The following is a 20,417-nucleotide window of genomic DNA, read 5'->3' as shown; positions in this document are numbered from 1 at the left end:
TTAGGTGCTATTATTATCCCCATTTAGGAGATAATAAACTGAGACTCAGAAAGACTAAGTTACTAGCTTGTGGTCACAAAGAAGCATTACTGGATGTCCTTGGCAGGAAGAAAATAAATTTCTAGCTAAGTTCCTGTTCTCACTCATAGGTGGGAACTGAACAATGAGATCACTTGGACTCGGGAAGGGGAACATCACACACCGGGGCCTATCATGGGGAGGGGGGAGGGGGGAGGGATTGCACTGGGAGTTATACCTGATGTAAATGACGAGTTGATGGGTGCTGACGAGTTGATGGGTACAGCACACCAACATGGCACAAGTATACATATGTAACAAACCTGCACGTTATGCACATGTATCCTAGAACTTAAAGTATAATAATAATAATAAATAATTAAACAAAAAAGAAGAAATCCACTAACAATTTCTAAGCCACCTGAATTCAGTTACACACAAATCTTTAATTTTCAATTTTGTTAATACTGTCTTTTCTAAACTTGGAATTTGAGTCTACAATTCTCTGTCCATCCCCGCCCCCACCCCCTGCTTTTTCTCATAATGCTCTTTTTACTGAGCAGAGCGCCACAAACGGTGACACTTTGTAAGGATGTGGCGCTGTCTGGCTGGTGGTCTCCTCTGGCTTCAACATCATGTAAACATCTTGCAAGGCTGTCCCTTCTTTTGTGATGGCCCAGTTAGGCAGTCACAAGTCTACTTCTGTACTACACTCTTTCCTCTGAGGAGAGACTCTGCAAGGAGCTAAGTGGACTATTTTTCCCTTACCACTTCTAAAAGGCTGGCACTGATGAATACCTTCACTTAAAGCTTCATGATTTCTGAAAGGTGAAATCATACCTCGACCACAGTCTAAATTCAGCACAGCATAAGGCTCCAAGAAATCATATATATATATGGCTTTCTGCTTAATTGTTTATTTTGGAGTATTTGGGGGAAAGATACATATTATGCTTTTATCTGTAAAAATCAAGTTACTATGGGGGCAAGGGACTAGCCTTCCCTTTTGTTTCCCATCATTCTCATAATTCCTCATTTTAGCTGACTTTCAAGTTTGGTACTGGCATAAAGAAAAGATAGGTAAACAGGAAAACTGGCAAATGACTAAAAAATTAAATAAGTCACACATTAGAAATAATTTATTAGGTCATAAGAAAAATTTAAAAAACAAATTAAGAAAAAAAGCCCCTAATTCCACCAACTAGAGGTATATCAAAATATTAATAATAGTTATCATGTACCAGTCTTTTATATTCTATTTGTACACGTGCATTTTAAAAAGTTGGGATAAATTAGCTAAAGTGGCTTTGCATAAAACTCCTGTGAAATTATATATATACTTTTAGAAATGCACATGATTTTTAATGACAGCATAGACTTATAATACACAGAGATGATATATTTAACCATTATCTAATATTAGACATTTGTATTATTTCCTTTTATTTCCCTATATAATTATGTTGTAATGAGCATCCTACTCATTAAATCTTTTATCACATTTTTGATTGTTTCCTTGGGATAGCTTTTCATAAGTGGTATTATAGGGACAAAGAATATAACTATTTTTAAGTCTCTCGATTCAAACTGCCAAATTATTTTCTAAAAATTACAAGGAAAGTTTCAGAGGAGTTTACTTTATAGGGAAATCTAGTTGGCATAGTCTAAAAATTTTGCCCCTCTCTAAAATAAATTTGAATACCTTTAAGTTTAGTTTTTCAGAAGGCTCATTAAATACTATTTAATAGCATCTGACTAGATTTTTAACAAACTCATACAATTGCCAGCAATAATTTAGTTACCATCATATTGACAAGCTCAATGATTCAGCTTATAAATAGGCAGTAAAGTGGTCATGGTCAGTCTCCATACAAACAGCAAAATGCAAAGGTGTTTTTTTTTTTTTTTTTTTTTTTTTTGCTAAGGTGTTTATTTATGATATTTGGTATAATAGTATTATAACTCTGGTGTGTCCTAAGGAAGGAAAACGCTCTCAAATCTACATACCTGGAATGTGTAATTAGCATCAAACACCTCCATGTGTTCTTTATAAATCTCTAAATATCAAGTTAACCTTTTATTATGTTGACCTCCTATATAGTATGGATTTTCCATGTTAATTTTTTCCTAAAGAAGAAAGCTTTGGTTTACATTATTAGAATATCAAAAAACATTAAGCACCTGGAATGGCATCTAGGTATCAGGTGACCAAATATTGCCCCAAATGAGGGAAAAAAAAAATTCTATCATTTCTATTAGTTCCACGGTTGAAAGTAATTTGCTGATTTACCAGTAATATATCCAAAGTCCAATTTGGAAAGGTGAAAATAGAGACAAAGAACACAAGAAGTCTAAAACAGAGAAAAAAATAAACATGCTTTTTTTTTCAGAAATGGCCCTGGAGGGAAAGTTCTGAAGTCATTATGGGGTAGGAGACAAGCCACACAATGGACCATGTGACCAAAGGAAACCCAGGGAAGAGTCTGCAGGCTGAGGGACCCAATGGGCAGAACACATGGCTTATCTGATAGTGGAGACAAATGTGCGAAATCAATATAGCAGCAAGCCTTGAAATTCCAGCCTGTGAAGAGAAATATCGCCAACATCCAAAAAGCTTTCTTTATCCATAACGCCCTGAAAGTGTGACTAGAGAAAACACTAAGTCTCTCCCATGCTTCTCCAGACACACACTGAAAAAATCTTTATATGCACCCATTTCTTCTCCTTAAAAACGAAGCCCTTCCTTAAGGCCATGAAAAACACCACATTGCTTCTATATCCATTCCCCCAAGAAAGCCTAGCGAAAGGTCTTAAACTTATTAACATGCAACAATTAGTAAATGGACAAATTAATCACACTTCCATAGTATAAATGCAATATAATGCTGTCTTATTTATAAAAGCAGTGCTCTTGTTTGCTTTTTGTGTAAACTAGTTTTATTTATTTTTTATTTTGTTAATGAAAGCAACAGATGTTCTTGGCAGAAAATTCAAAGAGCACAAAAGTACATAAAGTAAAAAGCAAAAGCCTGCCCACCTATCAACTTTAAGCTCCAAGTCCTCAGTAGTAACAGATTTTCACATGTATGCTTTCAGAAATGTTTTAAATATCAGTGATTTTATATGAGGCATAGATGGGAAAAATGACACAGGTTGAACATTTCACTGTTTTGCACATGAAACCTCATTTAACAAGAATAGTCATATAAAACAACACAGCCAGAAAATGCATCTTGACACATTAAAGAAGTCACTCATTCTGGTTGTTAATCAGTGAGAAGTCACCAAATGTGAAATTAGTAAACCCTAAATGCTCACAGTGACGTAAAAATTGTTTTATTAGGTAATATGCCTCAAATCATTTACTATCACAATCCCCCAAACATATTATTTATGAATTATAGCTCTAGTACATAGAAACTTCTGTGACGATAAAAAGATTCTATATCTATACAAATGTATGGCTAATATGGTAGCCATTAGCCATGTGTAGCTCTTAACCACTTGAGATGAGGGCACTGCAACAGAGAAATGGGACTGGCAATTAATTTCAATTTAAATAGCCACCTGAGGCTAGTGGCTGTCATTTTAGATAGTACAACTCTAATATTCAAATATGCCCTGTATGGCCGTGTGGAGCACAGGGAGTTAAGAGGCTGTTTTCTTAATCATTTGTAGAAAGTTTAAAGAAGTTACAACAGAAGAATTGTGATAGATGAGTCTCTATCTTTATTTTCAATTAAAGGGAAGCCTTATCATTACCCTAGAAGATGTTAAATAGAAGTGGCAAACAATCTTTGGGCCTTAATAGCAATAAGGTCATGAACACTGACCACAGCTGAATGGCTTAAATGAGCTTTTCACATGAAACAAGTATGTATTTCACTTCTGAATACAAAGTCACAATTAGACATGGACTTCTTGAAGACAATGACTAGGTCTTTCTCATAGTAGATAGTCAAGGAAAATTAACTGGGGTATTAGACATCAATACCGATTGATAAACAAATACAACTATTTTTTTTCATTTGTAAAAAGAAAGTTATGAGCTCAGGCTCTAGAATTGTGTGGGACAGATTTTGCCTCCATTAGCTGTGTGAGCTTAGGTTTCTTTGTGCTTCAATGCCCTCATTTATTTTTAAAAAGAAAATTATCTGCTTTATCGAAATGTTGTATTAAATGCATTTATTGTTTTAAGGATTATTCTTGACACTTCGATCTGCTCAATAAATTTTAATCAATCTTCTCATCCTTCTTTTTTACATTGTTGCTTTTGTTAAGGCAAAAGTTTAGAACTCTCTAAGCATTTTAAAATTTAGTAAAGTCTGTCATTTGATAACTATCTTTTCTTCATATTGAAACTTGGTAAGGGGATAGAATAAGCTCTGTCTAGAGATATAAAACAAAAACTACAATGTGTTTAGCAAAAATTATCCAATGTTGCTACTTCAAGTCATTACCAGAAAAATCTGCCCAAATTAGTAATGAGCTTTAACTCAAAGGTTTTCTTCTTTTTTTCTTTCAAATTATAAAGAGAAAATCATCAAAATTAGCTAAGCAAAGCACTACCTACTAGGATATTTGGGGGAATTTTTTTTTGTGGGGGGAAATTTTTTTAAAGAAAAAGAAAAACATCTTTTGTAATATTTGTATCTGTAGCATACAAGTCGAGGGAAGGGCTTCCAAATCTCTTTAAAAGACTATATCCTCTTAAGGTGTTTAAAAAATTCTTAGACTGTGTTGTAAACACCACTAGTTAGTTCAAAAGAGGTACTTCCCTTTCCAAATTTAAAAAAAAATCAAAGTGGGAATGCCTCTGTTCAAATCCTGTATTCCAATCTTACGGAATACATATCAATTAATTACAACTCCAAACGATTACACACTAGTGAAAAATACAAAGGGAAAGCAAATGAAAGAACATAATTGATCCCCAAATAATGCCAGCAGCAGCTGTGGTCATACTAATAATCATGACATAATATTTGATCCTTAAAAATGCCAATATGGCTTCTTAACTCCATTAGCAACAGAGAAAGAGAAAGAGAAAGAGAGATAGAGAGACATATATATACAAAAGCCCAGAGAGGACAACTGGCTTGCCCAAGTCTATAGAAATGTTCTCTGCATATCTGGGGGCAAAATTTAAGTCTTATCACTTCTAGTCCATTCTGCTGTCCTATACCGCTGACAGTGTCTAATGGAAGTCGCATTCCCAAAATTTGCCTGGGGTCATTTGTTTAGAATGCAGAATGCATTTTCTAAGATTGAAAAACATGTTTTGAAAGATCATTGGCTTTCCTCTCATAGATACACATTTCTATACTTAATGCTACAGACCCTATTTTATGTATATAATATGTTTCTAAAGGGGAAAAACAAGAAAAACACTTAGAACTATTATTTGGATGCATGGGAAACATTTTCCCACCCTGCAGCCTGGCTGCTTCAGACCAGAATTGACCTTCAAACCTGGTTCCCTGAAAATATAATCCAATCTTAACACTAGCTTTCTCGTATCTGGCTCTGAAAGAAAGCAGAGCAGTGTTTTTGAAGCACTATTAGAGAGGCAGGGATAAGTGTAGGAGACAGTGGAGGTCTAAAGGTGGGGCATTGATTGCGGTCTTCTCTGAATGCAGACAATGGAGGGGTATATTTAAAGAGAATTTAGAAAACAATCATTAAATGAACTAAATGGCCTAGGCAATCTATTTTCTACCAGCACTATGATCTGGAAACTCTAAATAACATCAGTGATAAAGGACTACTCCCTAAAAAATATTTTGTTAGTCTATATTTTAAACAATTAATGTGGTTACTATTAAGATTTAGTGTATATTAAATTCACAGATTTTTATTGCTTATCTTATAACAGACACCACATGAGCTCCAGATACACACAAATTCAGCAACAAGTTTTTGTGTCATTAGTAAGTTCATAACAGTTCCAAATACTTTGAGCTCACTAAGGGCACAGTTCATGCATTTAAGCCCTGTGGTATTACATCTTTTTTTAAAAAATGTAAACATTAGATTATAAATTAACAATGATAGCACGGTGATTATAAATATGAAGAAATAGAATTGGAATTAATTTAATTCTGTCATTTTTCATGACTATTAGAAGTTTTTATGTTTAACACAGTGAAACGGAGTGCAGCCCAGAAAGTCTGACCATTTCATTTGGTCAGTCCCAATGGTCCAACTTGGTAACTGGCTACATCACGCATTCCATTTGGGCTGCCTTCCTTTCCCTCTTTCTTTTACCCACTCCCTTAACCTCCTTTGCCTCCCTAAGAAACTATTTGCTCTCAAATCCATGTCTCCAAATCTGCTTTTGAGCGAGTCCAAGCTGAAACACACCACAATGATCATACAATGAATCCTACATTGGTGGCTAGTATTCCTGGCAGAAGAGCAGGTATCTCTAGATTTTCTCTTCCTTATTTTGTTCCCTGGATTTCCTCATACCACATCTTAGGGAGAAGATATAGATGGAGCCAGCATGCATGTGGCAGTTGTTTAGTGCAGGTAAGATTGCATTCACATTTATCAATATCTAGAGGAAATCCTAGACATGGGGAGCCTCCCAACACTGTTCAAGTTACAAATAATAGAAGCTGAATCTGAAGATCAAAAATGGTGGACAAAGGGGGTCAAACAGCATCTATTTATGTGTCTTTTCTTCTTCCTTTGCTACCATTAGACCTGACATAGCTTGCTGGTACAAGTCTAAGTAGAGTTCTAAAATGAGCATTAGGCCGGGATTCTGGAGTGGGTTCTTTTCAGAACAGAAAAAGATCTCTGATGCAGGAAGGAAAATACAGGGAAAAGGAAACTCGAGGAGCAGCTTAGAAAGAAGGCAAGTGGCTGTGGTCCACTGAGTAGGCGTAAGGTTCAGAGAGAACACTCTTACAAGGGAATTCAAGTAAACGGTGATAGTCACATTTCACCTCCTTAAACTCTTGGATAAGATTCTTATAATAGTTCTCAGCTCTGCCTGCAAAACACTGAAGTTTTATTTATTTTTTCTCCAAAAACTACAGCTTCCCATGACTTGGATATAATAATCGGAATCCCTGGGCATAGCGCCTGGGTACACACATTTTTAAAGCTCTGGGGTAATTTTGACACACAAAGTAGAGATAAGGACCTAGAAGCAGAATAGGAAAAATGTTGCCCTAATTTGACAAGTAATTCCTTCTTTGTTTCTTAATCAGATGTTTCTAATAAGAATTCAAGAAGAAAAACTCTCTATTTATTTATTTGTTTGTTTGTTTGTTTGTTTGAGACAGGGTCTCACTGTCAGCCAAGCTGGAGTGCAGTGGCACGATCATGGCTCATTATAGCCTCAACCTCCTAGGCTCAAGAGATCCTCTCACCTCAGCCTGCTGAGCAGCTGCAACTACAGGCATATGCCATCATGCCCAGCTAATACTTTTTTTTTTTTGGTAATTTTTTTGTGGAGATGGGGGTCTCCTTTTGTTGCCCAGGCTGGTCTCAAATTCCTGGTCTCAAGTGATTCTCCTACCCCAGCTGCCAAAGTGTTGAGATTACAGGTGTAAACCACCACACCCTGCCGAAATTCTTGATAAATAAACTCTAGTCTCAAAATTGATGCCTCCTCAAAAGGAATGAGTTTCTCAGTCACTATGTGGAATGGGCAAGGATCCTTGAGAAATAAATGGAATGCCAATGATGTTTATACTCTCCCAAATATCTTACATTCAAGATGAAACGTATTTGCATGAATAAACACATGGAAAATCTGCAAGGTATAGATTCTGCCTTAAGGCCAGGTACCTTTCTGTGTTTCTTAGTACCTGAACTCTTACTGCAACTAATGTTTTTTGCAGAAGGAAGGTATGTGCTGAAGGAATTGTTCTCCATCTGCTATTACTCCTTAGAGTCTTGAAGTCAATACTTGAATATTACCAGTGCAGCACAATGGCTGGTCAATGACTCAACATACAGCTGCAATATTAACTCAGGGCATGATTCACAAATGATTCTTCTTCTATTATAGTTGCTGACAGAGTCCTGGCAACGAACCCAGTCTTTTAGAGAAAAGTTGATTTTGGCAATGAATCCAGTCTTTAGAGAAAAGCTGATAGTTGATTGAGAGTGTGTGCGTGTGTGTGTGTGGGGGGGTGTGTGTGTGTGTACACAGATGGGGGGGCATATATGTATATACACACACATACAGAGCAGCAAAATGGAACCACAATATATGAGCATATTGGGAGAGAATTTTGTCCTGGCTTGTCAGTATTCCAGTATTTTCCTCCCTGCTATGGGAATTAGTGTTGAAGTCAGACAGATCTGGGTTCAAATCATGGTTCTGTAACTTAATTGGTTATGTTCCGTGCCTTCTCTGAGCCTCAAACAATTGAAAAGAATAACATTTTTAAGTTACTGCAAAGTTGTTGGAAAGAGTAAATAAAAAGAGTAGATTTAGAAATCACATCTGAATGGCTGCACACAATAAACACTTTCTTAAGTTTAATTGTCCAGTCCCATAGATTTAGCCCAAATAACATTATTTTTTCATAAAAATCAAAATAGAGGGGTTTTAACCAAAGGTGCTTAGAGTCATGCAACTACACATTTTTCAACAGTACTATGGGCACAGTTTTAGAAAATGTCACTTAGAGGCAAATGCATGGAAATATATAAACTAGAAATCGTATAAATGCAAAACATATTTTAGGACTATATTTCATTTTATCTCCTAATGTTTAAAAACACACACACACACACACACACACACACACACCCCATGGTCTTCAAGCCCTGGAAACCACCTCTTGTCCCTATATAAATGACACTTTGCTTGTCATTTTTATTTTTTAATGGTTAATGATTTCCATGTAATAATTGCCAGTTTTCCTCTACCCCTTTGTCCCCTGCTGCAAAAGATCTAATCTATTCAGAGGAAGATAATTGCAGAGCTGTTGAAACAAAAAGAAATCGCTGCATCTCACCACTGTTGTGCGCCTCCAGCTGCGAGGCGGAGTTGACAGCAACCTTGCATAGCGAACAGTAAAGAAGCCGTTTTGCCTTTTCTTCCTCGGTCTCAGTAGAAGGACATGAGCTATTGCCAGTGGCTGTCGTTGGGCTTTTTTCCACTTTAGAGGTGATCTCAGTTGTCATAACACTGCTTTTGCGGATTTCCACAGTTGTCGTCGTTGATATTGCTGGTGTCCCTGCAGTACCATCTGTATTCGAAAAACACAGAAAAAAGGGGGAAAAACAGTGATATTATCATTCCCTATTCAGGAATGTATCACAAATATTGCATTCTGCTTATAATGATAAGAGCAGCTAGCAATTGCTTTTTGTCAAGGACGCATCAATCACCTCATAAAAAAATTTACACAGATGACCATATTTAATTTCATGTATTAAAATAACACTTTCAGATGATTCTTGAACATCAACATAAATACAAGTTTAAAATATTCTATGGGGTAAACATCCACAAATTTCTCTTGTTAACACATAGCCTTAGTACAACAATATTTATAATATATTGCAGTCTCTCAATGCATATTTCTAAATGGCTTTTTCTAGATTTTTAAACAATTAAAATAGAAGATAAATGCTTTTAAGATACTTTGAATTTCTTTACTACTTGTCTATTTTGCTTCTTTCTTTCATTCTTTCTTTTTTAATTAAAAAACAGGTACAGATCCTTTTGCAATATTTATCCAAAAAGAAAAAGAAAAAGAGAAATTGGAGGCCTGATGCCATAATTGCTTTGACCACATCAACAGTTCAGAAAATCATTGCTCTACTTACAAAGAGTTACAATTCACCCCAAGGTACAAAAATCATCAACATCAAAAGAAGAAGAATTCTAGTCTGGCGTATCTATTAAATACAGGCCCTGTACCAAGCTGTACGCAGGGAGTTTGTGGCAAAAATATTCAGACATCAGTAGCCACTATTCACAAGGAATTCACAGGATGGCCACACCATGCTGTTGTCACATTGTTCTAAGAGTTAAATGATCACGAAAATGTTGAGGCACTGTCACTCTACAACCCTTCTGGCTCTAAAGTCTGATGCTAAATCTGGAGAGATCAATCTCCAAAGTAAAACTACCCTGTCTTAACTTTATTCGGGTATGCACAGCTCCCCTTCCCAATATGCCAGTCACTGTTATGTTAGCAATGTTTGCCATACCCAATAACAAATTGCAAATAAGCTCTACACTCATATCCTATCTACCCATATACTACTTTTTGGCCTCTCAGCTGGTTCTTAACTTCCTCTCCAAAATATTCCTAGGCTGCCTCTCCAGCTACATCTGCTATTGAAACTGTCTCTCATCCCATATACTGCTATGGTCACTATCTAATGCTACGTTGAAAAGTTCATGATAAAGAGACTTGGCAAGGATATAAGGACCAATGGTCTGTCTGCAATTAAGTGTTGTCTGCATAAACGCTTACTTCTTGTTAGTTCATTACTATCAAGAGTTGACTGCAGCTACAGAATGACTGTTAACTGGGATATCCCCTTTCTTCCAGGCATCGGGGTGAAAATATAGGTGAGGTTTTTTATTGCTTTTCTAAATAGGGCATCAGAAACACTAGTCAATAAAAAGAGAAATGAATCCTTGTTTAAGGGCTGTTGTATAAAAAAATTCATCTGGATCTTATTTTCTTTGCCTGACACTTCACACACTTTCAATCACTTATTTACCTGCTAAGATCATCAAGTAAGTCTCTTTCAGTGTCATAAAGAACATTCACCAACCAAGTTTTCAAAATCATGCTGCAAATATGTGTCTCATGGCTAGAGAAAAATAAATAAAATTACCCTAACACTAAGTTATGTCATTAGAATACATTTATTCCCTTGCACACTGAAACGTCCACTCCCTGATTAGTTTTTATTTGCCTGTTAAGGTTCCATTATTAAAATAAGAAGTGACAGGCAAAAAATATCTCTGAGAACCTAGAGATGGAATAAAACATAACAACTTTAAGATGGTGCCATAGCTGTTTATTGCCCCCTATATGCCAGAAATGATTGTTTGAAAGCATGAGTATATGTAACTGTGAATAAACAACAAGTAGTTAATTTGCTAGGTGTTTTATATACTTAAAATAATTGTATGTATTTATAAAACAATTCCATTTTTTATATTGTATAAAGTGTATGTATTTATAAAATAATTCCACAGTACAGAGCTGAGAAAATGAGAAAACTCCAGAAGTTAAGAAAATGTCCCAAGGACACACAAGTAGTATATTGTGAGCCAGAGCCAAGTGTTTCATGGAACAAGAAAATTAGATTTTGAGGCAAAAAAAAAAAAAAAAGAAAAAGAAAAGAAAGAAAGTTAGGAATGATACTCTTGGCCATGACTGTGATTCTCCACAGTAAGGTCACAAGGAGCAGTGGGCTAAAACCACTAAATTGTTCTTAGGATCAGCTCTATCAGGAGTGATAACCGTAAATACAGATATTATATTTAAACTTAGTTTGGCCACACACTGAAGCTAGTGTGATACTGTGGGTGTTTACTTCATTGAAATCTACTAGGGTAAAGATTTCCCTAGTACTACCCTGCTCTAACAACTTATCCTCTGGATTGACTTGTTTATTTGGTCTTAATCTGAAAATGGCACATAGCATAGATCATAGTAATCCTAAACTAACTTTCCTATTTATAGTGCAAGTTATTGACAAAAGCATAGAATAAACAAAACCATGAATCTTTCGATTCCTGTGACATCTACGTTAGTGTTTCTCTGACCACAGAAAATAATGTACATTTATACCAAAGACAACAGAAGATTAGAGACATCAGATTCTCTATGCCTAGGGCTTAGTGAAGTATTAACATTTCTTAAGGCAAGTTCCTTGCATGAGACAGGCTTAGGGGAATTAATATCAACACTCAACTGCTGGTGCATCTACTTTGTGGAATACTTTTGACCACATAGCTAACCATAAATCTGTTATTTTCTAAGCATGTAGTTAGTGTGAAAGAAATATAACATTACATTTTTATCTTAAATGTAATATGTAGAACTTGACTCCATAAAGATAGGAATACTATTAATTTATAAGGAGTCATGGATTTTTCACTTACCTTTGTTTTAGCAGTGATAAAGGGTGTTTTTTAAACCAAGAAAGTAACGTAAATATATTTTAGCATTATGGCTTATTCAAAGAAAGTCAACTGTTCTATATAATGCATACAAAATTACATATAGCAAAGAAGTTTACTTTAATATGGTACATTAAATGACCAGTTATAAATAATTATTATCCACATGTTAAAATAGAATCTTAAATGAATGATAATGTTAACAGCATATACCCTTGACATAATGTGATTAAAATTATCTCTGTGGTCTTCCTGCTCATAACCCCTGTCTAACCATGAGAAAAACAGAAAACAGAGCTAAACTTAAGGACATTTATCAAATTCCTGACCAGTACTCCTCAAAATTAGCAAGACTATCAAAACGAGGAAAGTGTGCGCAACTATCACAGTCTAGGGGAACCTAAGGAAATATGAGAACTCAGTGTAATGTGGGATCCTGAATGAGATTCTAGGGCAAAAGAACATTAGGTAAAAACTTGGAAAATCAAATAAAGAATGGGCTTTAGTTGGCCGGGCGCGGTGGCTCAAGCCTGTAATCCCAGCACTTTGGGAGGCCGAGACGGGCGGATCATGAGGTCAGGAGATCGAGACCATCCTGGCTAACCCGGTGAAACTCCGTCTCTACTAAAAAATACAAAAAACTAGCCGGGCGAGGTGGCAGGCGCCTGTAGTCCCAGCTACTCGGGAGGCTGAGGCAGGAGAATGGCGTGAACCCGGAAGGCGGAGCTTGCAGTGAGCTGAGATCCGGCCACTGCACTCCAGCCTGGGCGACAGAGCGAGACTCCGTCTCAAAAAAAAAAAAAAAAAAAAAAAAGAATGGGCTGTAGTTAACACTAATGTATAAATATTGATTCATTAGTTGTGACAAATGTACCATATTAATGTGAGATGTTAACAATAAGAGAAGCTAGATGCAGGGTATATGGGAACTTTCTGATATATTCTCATATCTTCTCTGCAAATCTAAAACTATTCTAAAATTAAAGTTTATTACTTTAAGAAAAACAGAATTATAACCAGTCAACAAATGGTGCATCATTAAAGTTATTTTGTAGAATCATAGTCAGAAAGAACCTTCATGGCTTTAGAGCACAGTTTTCTTAATTTTTAGATAGAGAAGTTTCAGAAAATTTCTCAAGGTCACATAGTGCTCTGAGATAATAACTAAGACTTGACATTGTATCTCCCAGTGCGAAATCTAGTGCTTATTATCTTAACTGCAGTTACTCATGCACTCAACTTTATTCCATCAGCCTTTATTAAGCAACTATTTTGTGCTAAGTTCTATCCCAAGCTATTGGGATAAGAAGGCCAATAAATATAGATCATGTACTTAGTGACAAAATAGTTTATGAGATATCCCATAAAGACTTGAAATAATAACTATTATTATAAACTTAATAATTCTTAATCTGCTTTGTTCATTGCTATATTCTTGCACTTATCCTTGGCATGAAATGGGCACTCAATAAATATTGAGAGAAAACAATGAATAAATTACCAATAATAGCTAATCATCGTGGAAGCACTTTTAAAATATTTACAAGTATTAACTCATTCAATCCTCATAGAAAAACAAGAGGTGCACAACATTTTTATTATCATCATAGCAACAAAATTGGGGTATCTCCATACCATACCAAGTTTCAAACTGTGTTTGAAAACTTGAACACAGTTCAAATTTTCAAATCAAAAAAAATGATTTGAACACAGTCTGGCTCAGTTGCACGTGCTCTTCGTTTATTTTTTATTGCTTAAAATTTAATTGTTTATAAAATAATTTGAATTAGTCTTGATTTATTATGCATGCTGAAAGATAACATATTAAACATTCGACTATAAAAGAAACTAAGCATGGCTCAAGCTAGAGTTAATTATGTATATCCAAACATCCATTATGCTAAGGTATTAAGTTGCTCAAAACCATTTAGAAGGAGGAAAGAAAAGGAAAACCTATAGCTCTCAACCAACCTCTTGTGCAGAATGGTAAGAATAAACCACAGGACTTAACTGCACCTTTTTTTCCCCCTCAAAAGATGAGAAAGTAGGAAAATGATTCGCTTTTCTTACTGTTTCCCAAAGGCTGATTCAGATTTCTTTGCACCAAAGACTCTGGAACAATATATGTGACAAGGAGTTAAAAATAATGGGTGAAATTCAGTGAGAAGAGAAAGATTTGAGATGGTTGGGGCTTGCATTTCTGTGCCATTTTTCTGCCAGTGCCCTGTAGCAAATATTCATTATTACAACTGTCGCTATTTGGCTTTGGCATCAAAACAGATTGCTAATACGTTGTGGAATGAGGCTTCAGTGGAGAATCAAAGGAAACGTCAGTATTCAAAGTGGCCCATTTGTGACCTTCATCTTGTATAAAAACACTGTAAGTACTTCTTTAAAAAAGAATCCATAAAGCATAAGAAAGGATTCCAAAAAAAATCAACACTTGAATTTTGGGTAGTAACATGGAGCAGCCAAGTTACATGGTCTGAGCAAAAATTTATTCCTCTGCTTACAGACTTCATAACTTAAGTGGAAAAAGCAAAGGTGAGTTACTGGAGTTTCCTCTCAGGTAACAGCGATTAGTGTTATAACCCAAAGATGCTCATCATGTTTTCCTGTAGATTGAAGGCTCAGAATTATATCTGATTTATTTTCTTCTTTCCTATGTGAATTTAAGTCTCACTCAGACTTGCTAGGAAACGAAGAAAACAGCTGCTTCCTCATAAATATGCTGACATTCTGAAGTATAAAAAGGTGCTTCTGACAAAAAAAAAAAGTCTTTAGAAATTATTCCTGGTGGTTCATTTTCTACCAATTTTATTTCATTTAACTAAAATTTATTGAGCCCATACACAGTCTTAGACCCAGGCAGGAATGGCCTTGGTACTGGGCTGTGCTTAAAAGTCCCTTTATATGTTTTTTTTTTTTTTTTTTTCTTGTAAAATAAAAAAAGTTTCTACAGTGTTCTGTAACCAATGGAGCAGAGGGGAATTATGGGAAAAGGAAGTGAGAACTGAACTGGGTGCCCCAAAGGCCAGAGTACAGAGCTGGGAGTTTATAAGTGTGTGTTTGTGCACTTATGAGTGTATGTGTCTACGTGTATGTATGTGCATGTATGGCTATATGTGTATATCTGTGCATAAGAGTGTGTGTGTGTGTGTGTGTGTGTGTGTGTGTGTGTGTTGAGAGGTTGGAAGATATCACAACTTCTATCTGGAAACCAGAGAAAGAGTGGCTGTTTTTGTACACAGTACACATTTGGCCACCCCCAAATCACAAAAATATATGTCTAAGCAGAAAAAGTCCCCCTGCCCTAAATTCCTCACTCCCATCTGCTAGAGTGGTATAGCTGTAGAAAGTGCTTTAAACTGCCTAGAAATCCCACGGCCACCAAATGAGGCTGGGGAGAAATCAAGTGCTCCACTCCACTTTGCAGGGTACCTGATTTGGGTGGGTCCAGTCACCAGCCAGAAGTTCTGGCTTTGGGCACAGCTTCCTCTCTGTTCTTACAAATCTGCTTTACTACTAGGCTCAAGGCTGATTCAGGTGAGGGGATTCTTTATTCTTCAGGTCACAAAGACAATTCCTGGGGAACAAAGTGTGGAGTTGCTGGGTAAAACTTGATACATATTTAGATATAGGGCATATAGTCTCCATTTGTACACTTGGCCCTGAAAATTTTGGGGGTCTGTCTTATAGGACCCATCCATATACAGGATGTTGTGTTAATTACAGGAGGTAAAAAATAAATGCAATATAAGTTGTATATGCAAGAGTAATAGGACTCTAATATAAAGAGTGGAGGGAACAATGAATTCCCTGTCCTTGAGAAGAATAAGCTAGAAGAAGTATTACTAGAAAATATTAGAAAGATGAATTGTACTTCAAACTGATTTCATTGTGTCTCTAATGGTCTGTGACTTGGTAGTTCCATGCAAAAAGTAATCACGTATACTTTTCATCAAGTGACAAGTTCTTCCCCATAGTAGCCTGCAAGAAACTCTAATGTTCTAAGGGATTGGGTGACTATACGATTTCTTTCTACATTTACATTTTTTGAACTAAATTTCCCAAGCCTTGTATGCATTAAAAATTTTAGAAAGGAGATTTTAAAATTTACAAAACAAAAATATTGAACTGAAACTTTTGAGATGATTTTCAAAGCTGTCCAATTTATTATCTGTTTCAGGCAACTACATCGAGAATAGATTCATATACATAGATAATGGTTATCTGTTGAACTCACTATGTGCTACATATATTACATGCAAATTAGACCATAAATTATTCCAATGAAAAATATTAAGGTAGAAGCAGAGTCCATTTAAAAAATTTAACTTCTGGATTTCCCTCTTTTTTTTTTTTTTTTTTTTTTTGAGATAGAATCTCGCTCTGACACCCAGGCTGGAGTACAGTGGTGCAATCTCGGCTCACTGCAACCTCTGCCTCCTGGGTTCAAGCGATTCTCCTGCCTCAGCCTCCTGAGTAGCTGGGATTACAGGCACGCGTCACCACGCCCTGCTAATTTTTTTGTACTTTTAGTAGAGAAGGGTTTTCACCATGTTAGTCAGGCTGGTCTTGAACTCCTGACCTGAGGATCCGCCCACCTCAGCCTCCCAAAGTGCTGGGATTATAGGCGCGAGCCACTGCACCTGGTCTTTTTTTGTTTTTTTGAGATGGAGCCTCACTCTGTCACCCTGGCTGTAGTGCAGTGGCACAATCCTGGCTCACTGCAAGCTCCATCTCCCTGGTTCAAGCAATTCTCCTGTCTCAGCCTCCTGAGTAGCTGGGATTACAGGCACACACCACCATGCCCAGCTAATTTTTTTGTATTTCTAGTGGAGGCGGGGTTTCACTATGATGGCCAGGCTGGTCTTGAATGCTTGACCTCAAATGACCCACCCACCTCGGCCTCCCAAAGTGCTGGGATTATAGATGTGAGCCACTGCGCCCAGCTGAATTTCCCTATTGATGCCAAAGATCAATTATTTTCATAGGGACTTGCCATTTTCTACAAAGATCATGTGATTTGAGAGGGCAATGTGAGAATGCTTTTTGTAGGATAATTTATCCAAAATTTAGGCAATTCCTATTACTCATTCAAATTTGGGGATAAACAGACTAGAGAATCAGGTTGCCAGGACAGAGCACAGTTGCAGAAGCCCCCCAAAAGAGGTGGTGATCAGGACCAGGTCACACACCTTGACTTGGGTCAGGCAACTGAGGGTTGAGCTACTGAGATGAAGTAGGGGCAGCAAAATTGGACCATGTAGGAGGAAGAAGCAGAGGTTCCTGAAGCACAGAGTCTTGACACGAATTGTCCAGTCCCCCAGAGGAGGTAAGTAGGTTCCAATATTGGCCGGCCAAAGCTGAGACCTACTGTATATCTTCAACCTCCACATCTCCGAAATGCTCTTACCCTCAAAATGGACCTTCCTAGATTAAACTGGGATTTCACCAAGTCAAAGCGCATATTCTCTCTAGACAATGGTCTCCCCCACAACCTAAAAAGAAAGAAGCCAACAGAAAAAGGCAGATGTAAAAGGCTGACTGACAATAATAGTATTAGGGACATGTCCAAACACTGCTCATCTCTCCAGTGGTTACAAGACTGATCAGGCGGCTTGACTTAAACTCGCCCTCAGAATACAAGGTCTCTATTTAAAGAGAGATAAGCTGATTAGAGTTAGTATTATTACTTTTTTCCTCTGCCAGCTAAATTGCCCTCTTTCCTTTCTTTAGAATCCATAAACTAGGGACTCATTCTAGGAAAGAAGCCCTGGCATGTCTTATTAGCCTAATTTAATATCACAGCATTGTCCTTAGTTGATAACAATCACCTCAGCAATCTATATCAATGTCTCATCATGCCAATACGTTAATCTCTAAGTCAATGAGGATTATATTCTCTACTCATTTAGTATATAAATATACCCCATAACATAGCTAGAACAGCATCTGCCAGACAGTTGGTAATTGATAAACATGGATGCTGCTGCCATCACATTTGTTAGGCATTTGCTTATCTTTTAAAAGTTGGAGTTATATCCCTGTCAGGTAAGTGCTAGACTGAAAATTGGCATAGCAATAAAAGAGCATATCATTGACCTCCTAAACTAAGTTTCAACCTTAATCATTTTCCTCTTATAAATTTTCAAATAATATTTATTTCATTCTTTTCTTTATGCTCCTTTGACTCTGAAAACATCCCCCTATCATGGCGCCATGACGTTGGAGAACTTTCACGAATCCTATTACTGTAAACTAGTGATTGTGAGACTTTAGCATGCATCAGAATCACCCAAAGAGTTTGACAAAACACAGACTGCCCAGCCCCAGCCGCATCACCAGAGTTTCTGATTCAGTATGTATAGGGTGAGGTCTGAATATTTGCATTTCTAACAAGTTCCCAGATATTGCTGCTGCTGCTGCTGCTGCTCTGAGAACCACACTTCAAGAACCACCACTGACAGATCTGTCAATTAGTTTCCGGTTTAGATTAACTGGTCTCAGTGGTAAAGCTAAATGTTATTTTATATATAGCAAGTTATATAGCAAGTCATGAATGCATGAAGAGGGAAATGAGAGATTGAGTAACCAGTGTCCTTGTTTGCCTGAGGGAACTGAGGGAGTTCCTGCGACATGGGACTTTCAGTGCTAAAGTTGGAACATCCCAAGCAAGCCAGGGGAAGCTAGTCACTCTAAGGGAGAAACCTGAAAAAAATTAGAAAATTCTTTTAAAAATTTTTAGATACTACCTAATCAATGAACTTTTTTTTTTTTTTTTTGAGACAGAGTCTCACTCTATCATTCAGGCTGGAGTGCAGTGGCACCATTTTGACTCACTGCAACTTCTGCCTCCTGGGTTCAAGTGATTCTTCTGCCTCAGCCTCCTGAGTAACTGGGATTACAGTAGCTGCCACCACACCTGCCTAATTTTTGTATTTTTAGTAGAGATGGGGTTTCACCATGTTGGTCAGCCAGTCTTGAATCCCTGACCTCAGGTGATCTGCCCTCCTCAGCCTCCCAAAGTGTTGGGATTACAGGCGTGAGCCACACCGTGCCCAGCCTAAACAACAAACATTTCTATTGAGAGATGCACTTTTTGATAACAAATGAGGAAGGATAGAGACACATTCTGATCTTTGGAGCAGAGAAAAATACTAGTGGGAGCCTAAATAACCTTCTATTGATCAGTTAAACCAGGGTTTCTTTTGTAAGAATAAACTTTTCTCTCCCTAAATTAGAGTTTATATATTTCTAGGGGAATTAATTTTCCACTTTGTTCACAGATGTTTAGTATAAATCACAGTTCATCCTCTCCAAATATAATTTAAGCCAAAATAAATTAATCCAAACCTAAGTTCATGAGAAGGTAAGATTGTTAGGCCTTGTTCCAGTTAATTGAGTGGGTCTGGCTATTGTACATACAATTGATAAGCACCAAGACAAATGGGTGAGTTTTATCAAAATTCGTGAGCTTCTGGATAGATATTACAAAAGGGAAAGGAAAAGGAAGACAAAAAGAAACTCAATTTACTCTGAAGGTATTGTAAGTGATTTGGATGCCGCTAGATTAGGAAACTGCCTTTTCATGCTTCTAATAGAGATTTTATTTTTCCTCCAGTAGGGCAGAATGAAAGAAAAGAAAGCCCTCCAAAATCTATGAATGATAGCACCCCTGTTCCAACAGCTATCAGAGGAAAAAAGTACTGCATGCTGCAGTAACAGTTTCTGTTTCATTAAGGAGAAGAACTGTGTATTGGAAAGCTCAGTTTGAAATCTGGCAAGAAATCAAGGTATGGTTTTTCAGTGACTGCCTTTGGTAGTTCATCTGTTTAACACACGTAGTAATGGAATTCTTCCTGCTGGCCATGTGCTTTAGGTTAAAAGTAAGGGTTTGTCATGTGTCCTTACTATCCATGATATCTAACTATTAGAATTATGACATGATAAATCATGAATCTTGAAAGCTTTTACTAATTGAAGTTGAACAAAAAGTGAGAGAAAGCTTACCTCTGACTGGTAATTTAGAATGAGTAGGGACCGTAAAAGGTGAAGATAGCCATGCCAAGTTATTTAGGACACAAATACTTGCTCTAGAATATTGTTGGGCAGCACATACAATGAAAATGAAGAAACAACAGCCAGCTCTTCAGCTTTTTGTACCATAGAGCTGTCCTGAAGATAAGAAAATAAGCTCCCACAATAAAGGGTGCAATGATAAAATATTTAGTATGGAAATAATTTAGAACATTATCCCATCTGGACTCAG

General features: G+C 36.8%; 1 protein-coding gene across 1 annotated transcript in view; it reads right to left on the bottom strand.

Annotated features, from left to right (window-relative positions):
- Nucleotides 1-20,417, bottom strand: part of ZNF385D (zinc finger protein 385D) — a 335,927-nt gene that overhangs the window by 7,318 nt on the left and 308,192 nt on the right. The window contains exon 5 of the mRNA XM_015132246.3: nucleotides 9,003-9,236. Within this exon, the coding sequence (XP_014987732.1) occupies nucleotides 9,003-9,236 (234 nt within the window). The remainder of the gene's footprint in view (nucleotides 1-9,002; nucleotides 9,237-20,417) is intronic.

The sequence above is a fragment of the Macaca mulatta genome, chromosome 2, assembly GCF_049350105.2.
Source record: "Macaca mulatta isolate MMU2019108-1 chromosome 2, T2T-MMU8v2.0, whole genome shotgun sequence".
In the NCBI taxonomy this organism is placed as follows: Eukaryota; Metazoa; Chordata; class Mammalia; order Primates; family Cercopithecidae; genus Macaca; species Macaca mulatta.
Note: the sequence above shows the minus strand (reverse complement) of the source record. Positions and strands in the feature narration are given on the sequence as shown.